This window comes from Indicator indicator, chromosome 21, assembly GCF_027791375.1.
Source record: "Indicator indicator isolate 239-I01 chromosome 21, UM_Iind_1.1, whole genome shotgun sequence".
Classification (NCBI taxonomy): Eukaryota; Metazoa; Chordata; class Aves; order Piciformes; family Indicatoridae; genus Indicator; species Indicator indicator.
Genome location: NC_072030.1, coordinates 5,142,172 through 5,160,651, shown reverse-complemented (window position 1 = coordinate 5,160,651; position 18,480 = coordinate 5,142,172). Strand labels below are relative to the sequence as shown.

The 18,480-nt window shown below is 38.1% G+C and overlaps 1 protein-coding gene across 1 annotated transcript in view; it reads right to left on the bottom strand.

The window, feature by feature from the left end:
- Window positions 1–8,760: 8,760 nt before the first annotated feature.
- Window positions 8,761–18,480, bottom strand: part of ANO3 (anoctamin 3) — a 168,893-nt gene continuing 159,173 nt past the window's right edge. Inside the window, exons 19-27 of the mRNA XM_054390489.1 lie at window positions 16,535–16,646; window positions 15,279–15,336; window positions 14,184–14,281; window positions 13,686–13,831; window positions 13,426–13,578; window positions 12,193–12,340; window positions 10,666–10,746; window positions 9,648–9,753; window positions 8,761–8,943 (exon numbers count right to left, since the gene is read on the bottom strand). Coding sequence (XP_054246464.1) covers window positions 8,761–8,943; window positions 9,648–9,753; window positions 10,666–10,746; window positions 12,193–12,340; window positions 13,426–13,578; window positions 13,686–13,831; window positions 14,184–14,281; window positions 15,279–15,336; window positions 16,535–16,646 — 1,085 coding nt within the window. The remainder of the gene's footprint in view (window positions 8,944–9,647; window positions 9,754–10,665; window positions 10,747–12,192; window positions 12,341–13,425; window positions 13,579–13,685; window positions 13,832–14,183; window positions 14,282–15,278; window positions 15,337–16,534; window positions 16,647–18,480) is intronic.

Sequence of the window (18,480 nt, the reverse complement as noted above, 5' to 3'; positions counted from 1 at the left end):
AATTCACTTATGGACCCAGCTGATACATTTAGCTCGTACTGCTTTGAAGATTGCAGCTGTTGCTTTTGCTTTATCAGCAACCATCTTTGTGATGCAGATCTAGGTCAGCTTGGTCTTTGAAGTTACCTCCCTTGTCTGTGTTCATGTTCTGACTCTGGGAATGGTCCCAGGATATCCAACCAGAGAAGAGAAATAGCAGTCTGTAAATGACAGTGCCTTGCTTGTGCGGGACAGTTTGTCAACAAACCAAGAGGCAAGTCAGTATTTGTGTTAATTCCTTTCACACCATTTTTATAATCTCATAAAAGTGCACAGCTGAGTCTGGCTGGCAGCCTCTTGTCTCCTGTGACTCACTTTCCTTTCATGCTTCCACCCTTGGTAGGGCTAGCAAGGCAGAGATGGAAACTCAGTAAATAACACTGTTGTACCATTTATACCTCATGGCCACACGCAGTATCACTCAGATGATTATATTAACAGAGCCTAATTTATCATGCTTAAGGGTGTAAAATAATTTCACAGTGGAAGTGGTTCAGAACACCAATGTGAAGCTACATAGATGGTTGATGATAAATCCCTCTCTGATTCAGAGGCATCTGACAGTGAAAACAGCCAGGTGTGCCCTGAATATTTCTTCAGACGCTCACTGCAGCATCCTCATCTCTGCATGCTGGAAAATGCATAGTTTGCATTTTTCAGTATTTTTTCACTAGTTGACCAACACCTTTGCACTGCATTCACTAGTCTCAGTATTTTTCCAAGTCCTTTGCAAAAGGACAAGAGATATTCCTCATTTGTCCATTTAATATGGGGAAAAGAAAAAAAAAAAAAGTGTGTTAGGCTGGCTAGAACTGCATTGTCTCAAAAGAGAAAGAAGAAATATCCTGAAGACTTTAGTGTCCCATTCCTGGGCTATCTTAGGGTCAACTAAAGCTGCATGTTGAGCCTAAATTTTTTTTCTGTATCTTTAAGGAAGGCAGTCATTCCAAAAGATTTACTAAGTCCAACAGGTGGACTTAGGTATGACAGCTAAAATCATTAATCAGTAATTCCTTATTCTACCAAGATTTAAGGATGTGGACTACCAAAATTGGAATTCTGAAAACTTACCATTCTGATTGAATATTCCTCTCAGTGTTGTTTACAGCTATCACCTTATCTTCTCATTTGCTTTATGTCCTGAGCCACTGATCCTTCCAGAGAAGAGCTAACCTGTGCATTTGATTTGAAATAATGAGGTTAGTAAATAAGGAACCTATTAACTCTAACCCAAGAGTTTCAAAACCTTTAAATTCTAAACCAAGAGCTTTAAAATGGTCAGACACTGGAACAGGCTGCCCAGGGAGGTAATGAATGCCCACTCCGTGGAGGTGTTGGAGGGCAGGGTGGATGAGGCCTTAAGCAACCTGATCTAGAGGAAGGTTTCCCTGCCCATGGTGGGAGGGTTGGAACTAGATGATCGTCGAGGTCCCTTCCAACCTAAACCATTCTACAAATCTACGAGTTTAAGAAACTGTGAGTCACTAGTGAAAGCAGCAGACCAGAAATGATTGAAAATTTGAAAAGTGAGACTAGATGTGCCATGAGACTACAGTGAGTGAGGAGGATTTAATTGTTAAAAGTTAAAAGTGTCTGCACCAGGTTAAAGTCTTCTATTACCAGCTGGAGAGAGTCCAGCAGAGAGCCAGGAGGATGCTTAGGGGACTTGAGCATCTCCCCTGTGAAGAGAGCCTGAGAGCCCTGGGGCTGTTTAGTCTGGAGAAGAGAAGACTGAGAGGGGATCTGATCAATGTCTATCAATATCTGAGGGGTGGGTGCCAAGTGGAGGGGGCCAGGCTCTTTTTGGTGGTTCACAATGATAAGACAAGGAACAATGGGTTCAAACTTGAACAGAGAAGATTTCACCTCAACATGAGGAGAAACTTCTTTAAAGTGAGGGTGATGGAGCACTGGAACAGGCTGCCCAGGGGGGTTGTGGAGTCTCCTTCTCGGAGACTTTCAAAACCCAGTGCAGACTACCCTAAGTGATCCTGCTCTGGCAGGGGGGGTTGGACCTGATGATCTCTGGAGGTCCTTTCCAACCCCTGATATACTGTGATACTTCTTTACAATCCTCTGGTTTGAAGGCTGATGAGCACTCACTTTTCAAGTGTACAATTTTCTTTTTAATTAACTCTGAGCATTTGGAATAATGAAGCTCAAAGCCTCTTTCAAAGATATCCAAGTTTATTACTGAAAAAAAATGCAATATTCAAATGTGTATGATACAGTAAGTAGTTGCATTTGTACATGTAAACCTTGATAAAGTAAACAGCATCTCCAAGACAAAATTTATGCCAAAAGTGTCTTACAATAGTTTATCAGATCAACAACTTTTTTATTTTTCCCCCCTCAGTGAATTCTTTTAGTTCTGGGGTAAAAGTAATCTTAAAACACAAAAGAACCCAAAAGCTGACACAGGCCAGAGGAACTTCTAGTTCTTAGTGCATAAAATTCAATTTCTCTGAAACGCTCTGTGGTACTGTAATCCTATTTCAAATATTACTTACAAAGTGTGGATTCATGAATAGAAAAAATAGTTGAAATTTTCTTCTTATTCCTTACTTAGAAACCAAGTTGTATTTAAATATTACAGAAATTTCAAATATATACACACTTTTAAGAAATCTCTTACTATCATGATATTGCAAGTTAGCCAGGACTACCAGAGTAAAAAAAAAAAAAGATTGAACTATGTTATTCAGTTAGATTTTACATGAGATTATTTCACAGAACTGAAATTTCAGTGATACTACTCTAGGTAAAAATCAGAGCCAACAGCTTGGAAGATTTTTCAATACAAAACTCTGAGTTACCTAAAAAGAACACAAAATAAAAAGCTGATCTAATTTTTTTTAATATTAACAGAAAAAAAAAACACATTATTTCCTCAGTGTTTAGAATCTCATTAGCTTTAGACTGCATTGGGTTTAATCATAATTTCTCAGCCAGTAGTATTCCAACAACCAGCTCATGGCAATATGAAAGAAAACGACAGAGAACATAGAACATAATAGAGGTTATGGCAAAAAGTTGGAAGGAGCCAACAGAACTAACACAAAGCAATTTCCAGTGCAGTGAGGAAGGAATACACCATTAATATTTCAAGACTAAATTGCAGTCCTGGATTAAAGAAGTTCCTGTATAACATGGAATAGTGAAGCAATTTCTCTACAGTTTCTTGTTGTGCCATTCTAACTTTGTGCTATTGTGGGAGTGCTGTGCTATCATGCTTATGCAAATACCAATTCCTGGTATGTCAGTATTAGAGCAGAATTGTCACTGTAAGTCTATTATATAAATTGGAAAATGCTAGGACCATGTGGGGCACTGGGGCTGCATGTGTGCTTGCAGGGAGGGAACTAGGGAGTGCAAAAGGTAGCTGAAGGGACAGGTCCACAAATGGGTGGCCTAGTGGCACACGTTAGCTGCACCTTGTGCTTCCTTGCACTGCTCCTTCCAGTGCTTACCAACTTACAAAAAGCACCAGCCAAACTCATATTGGTGCACTTTCTGCTTTGGCTTCTCAGTTAGGGACATCCAGAGAGAGCCTGCAAAAAAATTCTGCAGTTACGGAACCGCTCCGGAAATTGGACCATCAGCAAAAAGGCATCGCTGAATGAAAACACTGAGGAGAATGAGCCAGAAGAGAAAAAGGATTAGGAGGGCTGTCACCATGCTCCATCTTCAAACCCTTCCTGTCAGAAGTCTGGAGAAAAGATTTAAAGTGAAGGCTCATAATTCAGCCTCCACATGCTGGCTTGTTGCATCCCCCCAGAGCAGAACACAGGCTTTGTGAGCATGAAGTTGGGTATGAAAAGACCTGGGGATCTTCTCAAGCTCCTATTTTTTTTCACCACAGGAATTTAGGTTTGCAAATTCACTTAAACACTTTTTGAAAGTGTCACTGCATGCATTTTAGTCCAAGTATGCATTGGAACCAACAAAACAACCAGGCTGTCTAAAAGTGGCATTCTGTTGAACTTCATAATGTCAGCCTTAACACCAAATAAACATGATTATGAAAGGCTGGCTGTGTATTTATTTCAACCTTTAGCCCCAAATAAGCAGCATCAGTAGTTTACAAGGATTACAAAAAAATAAAATGTTTCTGGAAGTACTTTGTACATTGTAAGTGACTGTTGAAACAACTACTTTTATCTCCCTTCCTTTTCTCCAGTGTAACACTTAATAAGAAAAGTGATTGAATTTCCACTAATTTTATTGCCTTCATGTTTAGCTGTCTGCATAAAATGAGTATTTTTGATAAGGCTATTGCCAGTGTATCTTTAAAAAAAAAATCTAGTTTCTAGTAGTTTTCATGAAAATTTGTAACAGTTGGAAGTTAATTACCTACAAACTGTTTCTTTTCAATTTATGGACATGGATGACTTTCAGTTAACCATCTGATATTCCCTACAGCGTGGGTGGGGAGACACTGGAACAGGTTGTCCAGGGAGGTTGTGGAAGTCCCCTCCCTGAGGGTGTTCAAAGCTAGATTAGATGAGGCCTTGAACAACCTGGTCTAGTGGAAGATGTCACTGCCCATGGCAGGGGGGTTGCAACCAGATGATCTTTAAGGTCCCTTCCAACCTAAACTATTCTATGAATCTATGAATCTATATGATGCTTTTAAATCTGTGTACTGATTTGCCCCTGAATTAAAGATTTGTTGCAAAAGATACTAAGTCTCATGATGGACCTTAGCAGGTGATGCCACTGGACTCCAGGAATTCTCTCTGGCACCACTCCCACGTGGAGTCTGCAGTGGAAGAAGCTGCAGCAAGGAGCCAGCAGATGTGCACTACTTACATTAGAATGAACATTTTAATGGCACATTAAGAATAAAACATCACCAAAGTTCTCACCTTCCCCATATTAAGACTCATCCTAAAGCTGTGTTTCCCAAGATATTTTTCCTTCTGCAGAACTTTCTAGGAAGGAAACCTCAGAAGATTTATGAATTTATGCATTAAGTTATACACTATTAACTTATTTTCACTGGGCCCTGCAATCAGTTTTCTTTTGAGCTTTCCAGAGAACACAACTGAGCCTAACTGATCCTCAGAACACAATTTAAGACATGTTGTGGAAAAGGGCACAGAACAGGCAATGTGGGTTTGAAGTAATGAAGGAAAAAACATCTGACAAAATCCCACTTAACCTCCATCATCACCATGGAAATTTTAGCCTTGCCATCATCAATATCAACTTCAGTGTTCATCTAAATTTTCTCTGTAAATCCTTCCACAAAAAGGAATAGGGGGAAAAAGTGTGGAAAAAAAGCAGTCACCACGGGGTTTGCCTTGTTTCCAAATGCCTGATCACTACATTGTCTTTCTGGTAAGGAATCTGAATCACAGGGCAACAGGGAGCCCATGCTCAGTCTTCAGGCAGCTCTGTTGGTGCTCAGTTGTGAGCATGGAGCTCTCAATGTATCCCTCTAGACAGAGCCAGAACGTGAGGTCTAAGAAGGAACCTCTCATTAGGATGGCTATTGAAGCAGAACTCTTCCCCCCCTCCTTTATTTAATTACCAGAATTCATATCTCACACATTAGGCACAAATTCAGAATGAAAAAAAAAAAAATCATTCCAAATGAGATGTGGATAATGGAGGTGGGCTTTGTGCTGTTTCTGAAATGGAAATTTCTTTTGTCTGAATCAAGACATGGGATTGGGTTAGGAAGAATTAAGACATTTTGGACAAATCCTTTGTGTTTCAAAATATTCACTTGCTCATGCAGTCTCTCTAAGGGCGCATGCATAGGGCAGAAGTTGTCATCATAGGTTAGATCTGCAACGATCTAAAAGCGGTTTTTGCACAAATGGAAGTTCTAAAGCTTTGTCAGATTTCACAAAGGCAGTTTGCATGCACAGCCTATTCATACTGGTCATCTGTTTGGAAAGACAATACTCAGAATATGAAAAGATCATTCACCATTCATCAAATGCATTATTCCTGAGGACAGTGTGTGCCTTGAACTTCAGTGAAACAACGTGCAGTCGATGCAAACAGCACACCAAACAAAGGCCAGCAAAAAGTTTTCTCAGCTTAAGCAAATGGCAAAACCTTTAGGCATTGTTGATGTCCTCCAAAAAATAAAGGAACACACATAGTGTTTCTCCATAAACCTCTTGTGCTTTTCCAGTGTGTAAAATGCACCACGTCAGCTCTACATATTTGCCTTCAATATATACTCTGATACACCAGTGCTTAAGATCATTAATAATATATATATTTAAATCTCAAATACAAAAAGGTTTTATTTCTTCTTCTTCTTTTTATTTTTTTTTAGTCCAATTGGAATTTGCCTAAGTATGTATTGGCAGGTGCTAATATCCACAGCAGAAACAGGAAGGTATAAAATAATCCAGCATTATTTCTAATTTTTGCCTAATTTTATATCCTGAATCTTTTTATACCTTGGGCCAGCCAAGGCATTTTGGTCTTAGAGAAAAGATTAAAAAAGAGAGCTCATCTGTGACCTTTTTTTAGAAGAACTAAAGTGCTATCACTACATGGCACAGATACAGAAACTGTGACACAGGGCTAATAATGTCAGTTGGTGCTTGGTATTGCACAGCATGAAACAGAGAAACAAGAAATTAAATCAAATGCTGTGATTCTGTAAGTACTGAGGAGAGGGCATTAATTATTTCTGATAAGGGCTCTTTGAGAAACTTAATGCACAACCCAGAATATGAAAGAACCAAAAAAGTCTTTCCAAATTATGGAATGCTGAGTTCCACCAGCCCTTTATGACAGCACTAACTGCTAATATATCTGATTAGACCATACCTTCCAATTTCTTTCTTCCTCTGTGCAATAATGCAGATATTGTTATGGTTGCCTTGTCTGGTCACAATGAGCTGGAATTAATGAAGAAATCTCATGAATATAGTAAAATGACCAAAGAACTTAAGGTCTGATGTTGGGCCCCCTGGATAAAACAGATCATACTCATCCACTTTGATGGGCCCTTGACTCTTAAAATGTTATATGACATAATAAAATAAAATGTTTGTGCTAATACATGAAAGTGAATACTGGAATCACACTTTCTGATTCAATAGGGTATTTTAAATAGTAACAATTCAGATCTTTTCATATCTGCCAGCAGTGATTTTGCTGCATGTTTATCCCTAAAAGTAACGTTCAGATTTGCAGCTTCTATAGTTACTGTGCTTCGTTGAATCCTTGGTTCTCTATATCATCTGATATAGAGAAGCATTATTTAAAATTGTGCAAGAGAAACAGGAAGATTGAAGCGGTTTCTCCACTCCCTTCTCTGCAAAGGAACGCTGCACACTTGCTTAATTTAAGTGCTTACCTTTCCCTGCATCACAAAACATCAGTAATAGACAATTTCATCACCAAAATGTGACTATAACCATAAGCAACACTGAAGTATGCACATAAAAACTGAAATTTGGTTCTTTACATGAACATCTACTTTTTATACTGACTTTATCCAAAAAAGCATCCCCCCCCAAACTGTAAGAAGGCATAATAATAAAAATCTAAAAGTAACCACTGCATGTGTGTGAATTTATATACAACCTTTATACATACCTGCCTGCATCTAACTCCCATGCTTTGACTTATTTAGGCCAACAAAAGAAGTGCACATTACTGGAACATTTACTGTTACAATAAAAAGAGCATTGTTATAAAGTGCTCTGCTTCTCTTTCCCTGAACAAGCGAGTCACAATGCTATGCTGGATGTCTGATATCTATCTGCATAAGCTTGCATACTATAAAGAGTTAATTGTATATCTAGGACAAAGTCACCCTATGAGAATATTTCAACTTAGCATTCTGTGAAGTCATGGAATCATTGCCCAGACAGGTCAAAGGGAACAGTAACACAGTTAGACACCTGCATGCTACATCAGAGCATGAAAATGACAGTCCTTTCATCCTGGAAGCATGTGGAGGTGGCCTTTCTGCACACCAAAGTGGAAAGACACCTCAACAGCCACGTCATTTTCAAATGTAGCTGCAATGTGGGCACTGTGAGGTGTTCTCTTAGTGCTGCTGTTTTCTCTTTGAATTTAGAATTTTTGGTTTTCAACTAGAAGGATAAATTAATGACGCTGATGTGCAAATCTTCAACTGCATAGTATATATTAAGCAGCCATAGACCCCATTTTTAGGGTAGGACCACATCCACAATCTCAACAAGAGACTAGGACAAACCTGACGAAACAGTAAGCCTGAAAGATCATTGATATCAAGTTATGGCCACAAAGGCAACAATTGCTCTTTTCTTCAGAGGCATTACAGATGGAGCTGAGCAATCAGAAGCTGTAGTAGTAGTGGATATCACGTAAGTTGGGTTTAGTCATGCCCTTATTGTATAAGCTCACAGGTAATATTTTATTTTCCCTATGCTGTTAGTGTCTTCACAAACAGCATGAAAATTCATTCACAAACAGCATTCATTCCTTTGTATAAACCAGAGTGTCCAAACTTTTCATCTGTCTGCACATTCCTGAGTGCCAATGCTCCTTGGTGCTCACCACAGACCAGTCACAAGTAAGGCTTTTCATTTTCTTCATTGGAAGCATCTATTTTCCAGTTCCCACCAAAGCCTGCAACTGTACTGCCAAGCAAGAACATATATACACTGTGAATCTCACGCGCCGACGCCAGACTCTGGCTTCACTTTGTAACTTCAGTTTCCAAACAGAGTTTTTGTTGCAGCATGGTAGTGACTAAGGCCATTCATGGTGATACTGCTTCCCATTCTTTTTCCTTTCTCTCTGTAAATGCTCCAGTTCAGCCTCATACATCATTTCCTGCACTAAGTATTTCTCTCTCCTCATTCTGTCACACAAGTCTTTGGGCATGTCTGGAATCAGGTAGGCAATGAAAGATTTTATTCCAAAAACAAGGTGCTGAAAAGAAGAACAAAAATAATTGCTTTAAAGATGCATAAATATTCATTCTTAGGACCACATTTTAGGGCCTAAAAGTCCATGAAAAACTAGAACTGAGATTCAGTTCATGACTTAAAAGCAACACTTTTTAAAATATACACACACACATATGGGTGCAAATTAGCAGTCTATCAGAAATGTGAAAATGGTGAAGACTTCTGAAAAGTCAAGCTAAGGATATAGCTAGTGACCTAAATGAAGATCTGATTGCAGGATACGTTGGTTGGAATACCAACAGCAAACACTACCTACAAGCAGTCTTTGTTAAGAGTTTGTAATCAAAGTAACCAACCAGGATTCCCTGGACAGTATGAAATATGTTCTTTAAAGTTAGTACACAAGTTTCTTCTTTTATATTAGGCTAGAATAATTTCCCTGACACAGATTTTAGCTTTTAATAACTGCACTTAATGTACACATAAGCTGCATTTCTTTTTTTTTTTTCCCCCAATAAATCCCAAGATTTGATTGTGAATCAACATGATGCATAAGATGACTGTAAAGGAACACAACAGTTTGGGGAGGGAAATATTTTTTATTCTCTCTCTGGACAGTAATGAACAAACAGTTGGTGATACTGACCATATATTTATAAGAGTACTGTAAAAAATCAACTTGAGCTTTAAAGAGGTAGAAAGGAATTATTCCTTCCCATGACTAACCTCAAATACAATGATGAAGGCCAGCCGTGCTGCCAGGACATGCCAGAACTGCAAAGTGAATTCATATGGAGTTGAGCTCCATGGTGGAGCTCTGTAATCTCTATACCTGCAAAGAAAAGCAAAGCTCTGGAAGTTAAGGCTGTGCTCAAAAACCTGAACACGGTGCAAAGCTCTCTAGTTTATCCCAGGTCTGGCTAAAAGGAGAAAAAGTGAAGGGAAAACATATATGAGGAATTAAACAGCGAAGGGGAAGAATAATCCACAATACAGGCAATTAAATAGGGCTGCTAATAAAACCAGGGCAAAGAATTTATTTTGTTGTTACAAAGCTGACACCTTGAAGTGTTAAATTCAGATTCACAGATTGCATCAGGTTGGAAAGGACCTTCAAATATCATCTTGTCCAGCCCCCCTGCAGTGAGCTCCAACTAGATCATGTTGCCAGGGCTTCATCAAGTCGACTCCAAATTGGTTCTTCTCCTTTCTTGTAAGGATTTGAAGTTCTTCAGATAGATTTTGCATAAATGCAGCATGATTCTGTAACTGACCCTCATTGCAAAACTAAATTTGAAAGCAGGAGTGCAGAGTCCTGCAACACTGTATTTAATTTTATGGGGCTGAATTTCTTGTATTCCTCTTGTTTGGGATTTCTACACAACCAACGTTTTAACTGTGTATTTTAATTAATAGACCTCAGAATACTTAACAAAAGTGAAATGAGAATTTGTACTCTTCTTGGCAGGTGGGGAAACTTCAAAATGACATAAAAGATTTCTAGAGGCAAGAAAAATATAGCTTGGAAGAGTCCTGGAAAAATTCAGAACGCAGGTTTCCGATGTGTTAGTACTGCATCCTCCCACACAACATTGGTACCTTGAGACTTCCATGATGAACAAATTCAAACTCCAAAGCTTTTACAGGCACCCCTCCCCACCTCCATTCTGCTAGTAATTTAAGCTCTGACTCTCAATTTAATGTCTATGCTTTCATTACAAGAAGGCAGAGCATCAAAACTTACCGGCAGTAACCTGAGTATCCCATCCCAAGTTCACTCAGATCAAAAACTGACAAGCTGCTGTTGACATATCCTTTTAAGCATCTGAAAGCAAAAGACAGGGGATCAGGGCTTTCTTCATATATAGCATAGATCCTGTATGCAACCATATTCTGCTATCACATATTGTAAAGCATACTAGTTATTCTATTTGCTTATAAAGGAAAAAGCAACTCTAAAATTTTAAGCATCTAAGCAAAGCTGTATTGGAAAGAAATAAATAACAGCTATTTCAATGGCAACACTATTTAAAAATCTGTTTTCATCCACTTTAATGGTTCTGCATCTTGTATACCAGCAGATATAAACAAAAAAAGCAGTAAGATACTTTTCTTTTTTCTTCACTGTCTCCTGCAATGACTTGACATAGAAAATGGCTAAAGGAGCAGAGAGGAAAGTAGTTTAAAATCCTGGCAGAATCTGCTGCTAATCAGGCAGAACACACCAAAAAATGACAGTTTGAAGAGTTGAATCAAAGCAGAATTTTCACCAGCGGTAAAATGAACAGTGCATATGTATCAGCCATCTTAAAGGCAACAATGTATGAAGGGTTAATGACAGAAACCACATAAATACATTGAATTATGACTGTAGGAGTGAAACCTTTGTCTGTTCCTGGAAAATTGCAGACATGTAGAACATGCCATGCTCTGGGAAATCTGGCTTGTAATTTAACAAAGGGCCTTCAGAAGGGCCTTTAAAAGAGATATACCAGGGATTCTATTATACCTCCTGAACTTGCAGGTTTGCTGTGACACCTCAAACCACTACTGGCAAAAGAAGAAACCGAATTACATAGTTCTCTATTAAAGGCACTGGTAGTGCACATAAGCACTAATGTTCTTTTCATTCTATCCTGCCTCATTCTTTTCTTTTTTTTTTTTTTACAAGAAGAGTAAATCTCTATTTTGAATCATTAGAAATGGAGCAATGAGGGAAGGAAGGACAGATGCCCATGAGTACTGTGGTCCATTTATATCATGTAAAAGGTCATGATAATCAGTGGGAAATGAGACAGAGAACAGTGGACTCTCAGTTCAGAGACACTGCTGTCTAAGTACAGGAAACAAGCCTGATGGTGCAAAGATAGGCAAGATACCTTGCTTGAGAGTAAGCTACATTCTCTGTGGACATTCTCTTATTCTAAATAGTGTCAAAACCATTCATGCTGGAGCTTGGCTGCAAGCAAACAACAAACAGGTAGTGAAGTTTGAGAGTGAATGAGTAGAAAAGAAGAAAAGCTTATCTAGACAAAGCATGAAAACTGCTACACTGTCCATTGAACTTTGCTGCTTGTATTCAGAAGGGAAGAGAAGATTTTCCACTTAGAGAACTGTGGGATTAGTTTGCAAAGTCGTGGGGATGGCTTGCATAGATGTAAAAGGTAAGATGCTACTGATATATATTAAGTATCTTAACACAGAAAGGAGCAAGAAAAGTGTGCTTACACTGAAATATACATGTATATATATAAAGAATATCATTAATTACTTTTCTTGTCTGTAACCTTGATCTGTACAAGGACCATATTTGTATGCATAGACAAAGCGTGGAATGTAATCTGAAGTAATGGCAATAACGAAGGCATTGGTGATGACAGCCAGAACTCCAATTCCTTCCAGAATCCCATACCAGATGCCTAGAAACAAGAGAAATGACAAGTCATTAGTTTTTTTACAGTCATATTCAGTCATAAAGTGATATTAAAGTCATTATTAGGCACAGAGTTTACATTTCTCATTGACAAAGAATTATTCATTCAGAAAAGCTAGGCAAGATTAAGCCATGTCCCCACATTCCTGTTACCACTGGCTTCACCACCCTTCACAGGAGGGTACTCCCTGCTGAGAAGAAATAGCCAAGCAGTAAAGGTATAACCATAACCTTTGGTTGTAAAGACCACATAGGACATTTTAGCCTGGAGGAGGCTCAGGGGAGACCTTATTGCTCTCTACAACTACCTGAAAGGACGTTGTAGCCAGGTGGGGGTTGGTCTCTTCTGCCAGGCAACCAGCAGCAGAACAAGAGGACACAGTCTCAAGCTGCACCAGGGGAAGTTTAGGCTTGAGGTGAGGAGAAAGTTCTTCACAGAAAGAGTAATTGGCCAGGGGAATGTGCTGCCCAGGGAGGTGGTGGATTCACCGTCCCTGGAGCTGCTCAAAAAAAGATTGGATGTGGCACTTGCAGCCATGGTTTAGTTGTCAGGAGGTATTAGGTATTAGGTAATAGGCTGGACTTGATGATCTCCAGGTCTTTTCCAACCTGGTTGACTCTGAGAGATTTCTTATTTTATTTTATACAGTTTTAAAACAAAACTGAATGTAATCCCAAGATTTAATTTCTAAATTCAGTTGATTTTGGATAACATTCTAGATCCAAAGTTCCACAGATCAGACACCTGAAATACTATTTTAGCCTGGTTTAAAACGTTCAAATGCTATTATTGGAAATGGAAAGCAAATTTGAGGAGGAAAGCAAATTTGAGGAGGAAAGCAAATTTGAGGAGGAAAGCAAATTTGAGGAGGAAAGCAAATTTGAGGAGGAAAGCAAATTTGATGACACCCTTTAGCTAAGCAATTGAAAATCCTTTTGTTGCTTAACAGGAGAGCTGTCGTCTCTGAGATCTGTAGGTTACATTATTAATTTAACTTTTGATGTTAAGCTGCATTGAAGAAGGAAACAGAGAGATGATACCTGCCAGTGACAGTCATTAGGTTGCCTCACCTATATCTGTGGCTCTTGCAGGCATGGGTCTTCGCCACTGTGTGACAAACTTGTATGCATCTAACCTTATTTCTATGATATTGTTGAGCAGTGCCAGGAGAGGTGCCAGTGGGAAGGCAGCAACAAAGATGGTGGTAAAGCCAAACTGTAAAACTGGATGGGAATTTCTATGGTTAGAAACTGGAAAGGCGAAAGATCTTTTAACATGCAACAGAGTTCCAATTTCTTAAGGAAACTGATGCCTCCCTGAATTTGCTCACCCATCTCCAAATATTCATCCATTAAACCATGGAGATTCATTGGCTGCAGATTCCAATCTTTTTCCCACTGAGGCAGAGAAATTTTTTGTTCCATTAATTGGCCTCCTCTCTTCATTTTGCGCCTTGACCACCAATTCTGTAATAAACTTTAGGAGATTAACAGAGTGTTATTGACTGTACTTGCTCAAGATTTTACAATACTTGCTGGTTTTAAGTAATTTGGCCTATTTTGAACGTTTATTTATGCATTTTCTGGAAATACTTACAATATCACATGAGATAGAATTAAAAGAACTTCCAAAAGTTCTTAAAATTCTTCATTACAATAAGGAATTTAGATAGTAAACATGCCCTGAGAGAAGCAGTTAGTGTTTCCCTTGAGAATAAAGTTGCAGTATGTGAGAAGCAAAAAGTGAAATAATTCTCCAAACATAAAACTGTTCTTCCTCCTACTATGTAACCACTATCAGTAAAACAGATGTTAACATCTGAACTTACGGGTAGCCTAGTTCCATGAAGTTGTTCCACATTTGTTTTAAAACCATAATAACTCCCATTTGCAAGCACAGATCTATCAAGCAGCCACTAGGATGACACTGAAAATGAAATTGGAAAAGATCAATAGGTAAAATCAGAGAAGTCCTTTCAGTTTCATTTGTTCAGAGGGTGGCTGAATGAAAAATACTCAGCTGTGTTTGGTGAAAAACCACTAACTTTCAGCTACAGAAATATTAAAAGAAATATTAGTAGCAGAAATATTAATACATAATGTAGTTGAACAACCTTTACACATGTTACTTCCTGGAGAAATGGATTGTGTTGCCTAAGGGTTATGTGTGCTAGACACATAAGTCCATTTCCCTTAGAACAATACATATGCATTTATTTCAAAAGAATGGAACAATATATTAATTTGCAATATCCTAAGCCCAGAGACTCAGTAGCTGAATCTCTGGTACCAGTATCTTTACTATACAAATTGCTTTATTAAAATGTTTAGTAATTACAGAAACTTTTCTAGACCATGGACTACAAAATTCTGGTATTTTACTCTATGGCTACCAAGGTTCAGTGGAAGAAACATGTTTTTCAGAGAGAAGATACACATTCAGCTAACTAGTTCCAATTCTCTTGGCCTGAGTTCACAGGAGAGGTGTTCCAGCCCCTGGATCATTTTGGTGACCTTCTCCAGACCTGCTCCAATAGGTCCACATCTTTCCTGTGTTAGTAGAAACTTAAGAAGCCGATGGCTTTATATATATGGCCCCCATCCAAAAGTTCCACATACACTGGAGATTCCAACCATGCAGGATTTAGCTGATCCTGTGAGGTGAAGGTCTATCGCTGTTTGCTTCTCCCAAAGAGAGAGGCAGGAAGAACTGCATGTCTTAGGCAGAGTCACTCAGCACAGTGGAGAATGTAGAAGGAAAAACACACCTCCTGTTTCCTACCCTTTGCTATAAATAAGAGTTTACTTTTCACTGCACTTAGATGGAATAATAAATCTTTCAAACTGGGTGTAATTCATGTCCTTCAGCCACTTCCTTTTCACTCAAGGAAATTTCACAGGAACCCACAGGAGGATTTGCTTACCTCTTCGAGTCTCCATCTATTAAAAAGCTTGTTGTACTTTCCTGGGCGGCCTGCAAATCTGGAAAATAAGATTTCTGTTTGTCAGTAGACATTCCAAGAACATCTTGTGTCAGTAGTGATTTCACAACATCCACTGAGCAAATCCATGAAACACAAACATTAAATTACACAGGCTTAAATCTGGTATCTGTAGGATATGGAAGTTTCAGAATGCAAACAAAGACCATCATTTTGCAAGAGATCCTAACTTTTTATTATGTCCAGAACAAAAATCCTGGCTTCAGGATGTTAGCTGTTAGCTATTCGGACTCTCTAATCTACTTCTAAGAAGCTGAGGCATTGCAATACACAGGAATTTACTGCAGCACAGGAGTCTGCTTGCCCATGTGAAGCATGAGCTGGCTTGAACTTTCAGACAAGCATAAAATTATTTCCAAACTCATCATGACTAGATGCTTTTTGCAGATCTAACTAATTCTTGCACAATGATTTGGACCAAAATTCTTAATGACCTCAGTGAAACATACAAGTGAGAGAGGGAAAAAAAAAAAATCCATGCCTGATTCTACTAGGTATGGGAGGCAGCAATATACAAAGTAGTTTAGAAGCTGGATGGTAAATAACATCACTGGATCTAACAAGCAGGTATTACCAACAGTCTTTCTCAGAAGGTTTTTTTCTCTCCAAACAATCTTGAACTGAAATTCTATTACAAAATTTTACACTCTGCTGGACCTGCAGGAGCAATAGGTCTGATCACAACAAAATTGAAGTGAAGATGGAGCAAGGTCAGACCCGTCCAGTATCTCATGCTCTGAGTTAAAGATACACAAAAAAATTGAACTTAGGGTTTCTGCTTCCTACTCTTGTATAAGATCTGGCAGACAATCTTTACTATTTATAGAAATGGATCCTGGGAAATGTAACCAAAGGGAAATAAACAAGAAAAACTGAACCAAGCCTATTAGTGCAAGGCTAAATACAGACCCACATTTAGGAAGTGGCTGTATTCCCAAAGGTTGTGAATTCTTGTTTAGTAAAGATAGACTTTTTCGTGAGTAAAGATTTCAAAGGTCCAGTCCTCACATACAGTTAAAAATATTAATTTAGTATTATCAATTATCCTTGGAAACTGACTTGCATCTACATCTTACAGGTCTGACTGTCCCTGTATTTTCTTTGAACCTATAAAATAAGCAAGGATTATGAACCCCATGTAAAATTTCCTCTGAGTGCAGGTGGCAAAGGTAACTTACCTGCCAAGAAAAAAGGCAATGTAGAAGATGGAGCTGTTCAAGTTGACGAACTGGAAGAGGAACATTTTCAAGGCAAAGCTGTTTTCCCATTCAGACTCTGTTCTAGGGTGCTCTGTTGAAAGACACAATATGCATTATTTGATGGATGTATCAATCCTGGAGTAGAGGCCACTGGTAAAAGATGTAAAGCATGTACATGAGCTGGAATTCTAAACTGCATTGATTTTTCAGTTAAAATTTGCACTAACTAATTACTTTGGTCTAATGAGGAATAAATTAGGATACAAATGTACAGGATACTAGCTTTACATATGAACAATTTTCCAAGAAGTTAATGTGTCATCCTTCTCCTTGGTGTAAAACACCTTAGGAAGTGAAGTGTGCTACCTACCTCAAACACCTGATGCTGCATTATGCTCAATTGAAGAAGCATGTTTAAAATAAAATAAAATGAAATAAAATAAAAAGAAACAAAACGAAATAAAACAAAACAAAATGAAATGAAATAATTGAAATAAAATACAAATAAAATAAATAAACCCAAAATAAAAATGAAAGAAATAAACCCAAAATAAAAATGAAAGAAATAAACCCAAAATAAAAATGAAATAAATAAACCCAAAATAAAAATGAAAGAAATCAAAACAAAATAAAAATAAAATAAATCAAAACAAAATAAAATAAAACAAACCAAAAAGCAAAGCAAAGCAAAGCACACCAAAACTTTTCCATGTATTTTGGGAAAAATCAGCTTGTATACTTAAACAAAATCATTATTTTCTTTCTCATTCTCTAGTCTACAACAATATAATATCTTTTAAAAGTTAAGTAGGAATACAAATCCGTTTGATCTGAAAAAAAAAATTAAAAATATTTTAGAAAGCAATTAAATAAGTTGAGCCTACATTGGGAATCTTTCTAACCTGCTCAGCCCCGTGTTACCTGAAGCAGTACAAACCCTTTAGCATCTTGGGCAATGCATGCTCTTGCATAGTTACACCAGAAGAGGGCGCTGTTAAATTTAAGTAGTGAGTTTGCTTTAAAACTGTGACAATTACCAACTCTGTAATTTTGACGCGGACTAAAAGAAAGCAAGTAAGAAGAAACACTTAAAGTAATACATTCACGTAGCAGGTCTTCTATGATGTCTTTGCTTTCTTGTTTTCTATAAGCTAGGAAGCTTGACTTCTATGACTGAAACAAAACTAGAATCAGAGAATGGCTTAGGTTGGAAGGGACTTTAGAGATCACCTACTGCAACCTCCTTGCCATGGGCAGGGATGCCCCTCAGCTAGACTTGGCTGCTCAAGGTCTCATCCAACCTGGCCTTGAAGAACTTCTTCCTAAAAGCCAGCCTCAACCTGCTTCCCGTCAGCTTAAAACCATTCCTCCTTGTCCTGACACTAGACACCCTGATGAAAAGTCCCTCTCAAGCCTTCTTGTAGGATCCCATCAGGTATTGGAAGGCAGCTATGGAGTCTTCTCTTCTCTAAACTGAACAACCCCAGCTCCTACTGAAGCTCCAATATAATTTTTTTTAACGTGGCAGAATTAGAGCTACTTTCAAATTTATGACAACATTTCTATCTTGGATCATGTAATTTTATCTTATTTTTTTCCACAAGAAAGTGAAAATTAAAGAATTGTAAAAACAAACAAACAAACAAAAGATCAAACGCCCCCCTAAACAAACAAAAACAACAAACAAACAAAACCCCAAGCATTTGGGAAAAATGGGAGAAAACCTGGTTTAGCATACTAAGAAAGGATATGTTTTGACTTTTGTTCCATTACAGGATGACAGGTTTTCAATTTATACAATAAAACATTAAAAAGGGAGAAGTATAAGAACAAAGTCCCTTCTTTTCTATTATTTCCTCAATGAAATAATCCTATAATTTCTTTCTGTGATTCTTCTCATGTTTTAGGGAAATTCCAGAATCAAA